General features: G+C 36.7%; 1 protein-coding gene across 1 annotated transcript in view; it reads left to right on the forward strand.

The window, feature by feature from the left end:
- Nucleotides 1–1,668, forward strand: part of LOC122082265 (beclin-1-like protein) — an 8,770-nt gene that overhangs the window by 6,550 nt on the left and 552 nt on the right. Inside the window, exons 7-8 of the mRNA XM_042649728.1 lie at nt 236–357; nt 789–938. Coding sequence (XP_042505662.1) covers nt 236–357; nt 789–938 — 272 coding nt within the window. The remainder of the gene's footprint in view (nt 1–235; nt 358–788; nt 939–1,668) is intronic.

Here is a 1,668-nt window from a genome sequence, read left to right on the forward strand (position 1 = left end):
CCCCCAAAAAAAAAGAAAAAAGAAGAAAAAGAAAATCTGATCAGTTTCTTGCTTATATTGTATTGGGGTTATCTTGCTTCAAAATAGAGATCACAACTGATACAGCAGTTAGAGGATAATAGAACATGAAATTTGAGAGGCTACACTGAGTTCTTCTTCCCTCTATGCCTTGCTAGCTTATCCTCCGACTTATTACATATTTGCATGACCTATGCCTCATTCTTACATCAACTAAAAACTCAATATGAAGCAGTTTGTGAGATATCCTGAATTTGTCTTTTCCAGATATCGAATAAAAATTCTTCCTATGGGAAGTTATCCTCGAATTATGGACAGCAACAATAACACATATGATCTGTAAGTGTGGGGAATCCCTTGGTCAAATTGTTACAACTTTACAACATTCATGTGAAAGATATTAATGTCTTGATGAAGTAAAACATATCAATGACCAACCAATAAACAGGCAGTATGCATATTGCGCATAGAAAAATATATTAAGGGGGTCTGCGACCTGCCGTTTGAGGGGTTCATCGAGCAGACCACTGATAATTTGTATTTGTCATGCAACTGGTTCAGGAATTTTCTTTGAAAGACTATTAAATGGTGGTCTGAGCTCCCTAGCATGCAGAATGTATGCCATTGGCTGTTTCTGGGTCATTGTTTTGATCTAATCAGAGCCAGCCTTGATTTTCCCAGCTACCTAGGCCCTATGTCATTTCAATTCTGTGCCAATTTTTTTTCTTCAAGTTCTTTCACACTGATGTGGAATAATTTTCTCTACCCAGGTTTGGTCCTGTCAACTTATTTTGGAGCACTCGCTATGACAAAGCGATGACTCTATTCCTGACATGTTTGAAGGACTTTGCAGAGTTTGCATATTCTAAGGATCAAGAGAACAACATACCTCCAGAAAAATGTTTCAAGCTACCATACAAGTAAGCATCCTGTTTATTTGTGCAAAGTATCTCAATTCTACTGGTAGTCTCTATATCTTCCTCGTTCGTGTAGTGTGACGTTCGTCTTATTATCTAGGAATCACACATGTTATTTATTTATTTATTAATTTAATGTTAAGCATCAAACTATTAGTTGTGAATATATATATATATATATATATAACGTCTGGTACATGAAGAGTGAAATCTCATAGAATCGCCTCTTTCTGTGAATTTGTAAACTGTGTTGCACTAGTGGGAATATAATTAAAACTTAGGTGTCTTTTTTTTTTTTTTTTTTCCTTTATTGGTTCATAATTTTATTAGCTATGCCATGAGCTCTATCCTTCTCTGAAATTTGTAGTTGAATGAGCTTTTGATTGGTCCAACCTTCAGGTTATGTACATCTTCTCCCCTCTAACTAGGACATTTATGATCGACCTGAGGTCTATGATCCTCAGTGGATCCACTCCATCATAACTAAATCTAGCTCACCAAGCCATCTGTCGATCATGCCATTGGTGGTCCCACCGCTTAAATGCTGTGTAGGCCAAACTTCAAAGAAGGTAGTTCTTGATTGATACATGCAGGATACAAGATGCCGTATATTGTAGTTGGTGCTAGTCATTGTGTGGCTATTACTTTCAAGATATTATCTAAGTTTTCTGTTGAAACAAGGAATGGTGTAAGTTTCTTGTTCTTCTTTTTTTTTTTGGGGGGGGGGGGGGTC

Source organism: Macadamia integrifolia, chromosome 6, assembly GCF_013358625.1.
Source record: "Macadamia integrifolia cultivar HAES 741 chromosome 6, SCU_Mint_v3, whole genome shotgun sequence".
In the NCBI taxonomy this organism is placed as follows: domain Eukaryota; kingdom Viridiplantae; phylum Streptophyta; class Magnoliopsida; order Proteales; family Proteaceae; genus Macadamia; species Macadamia integrifolia.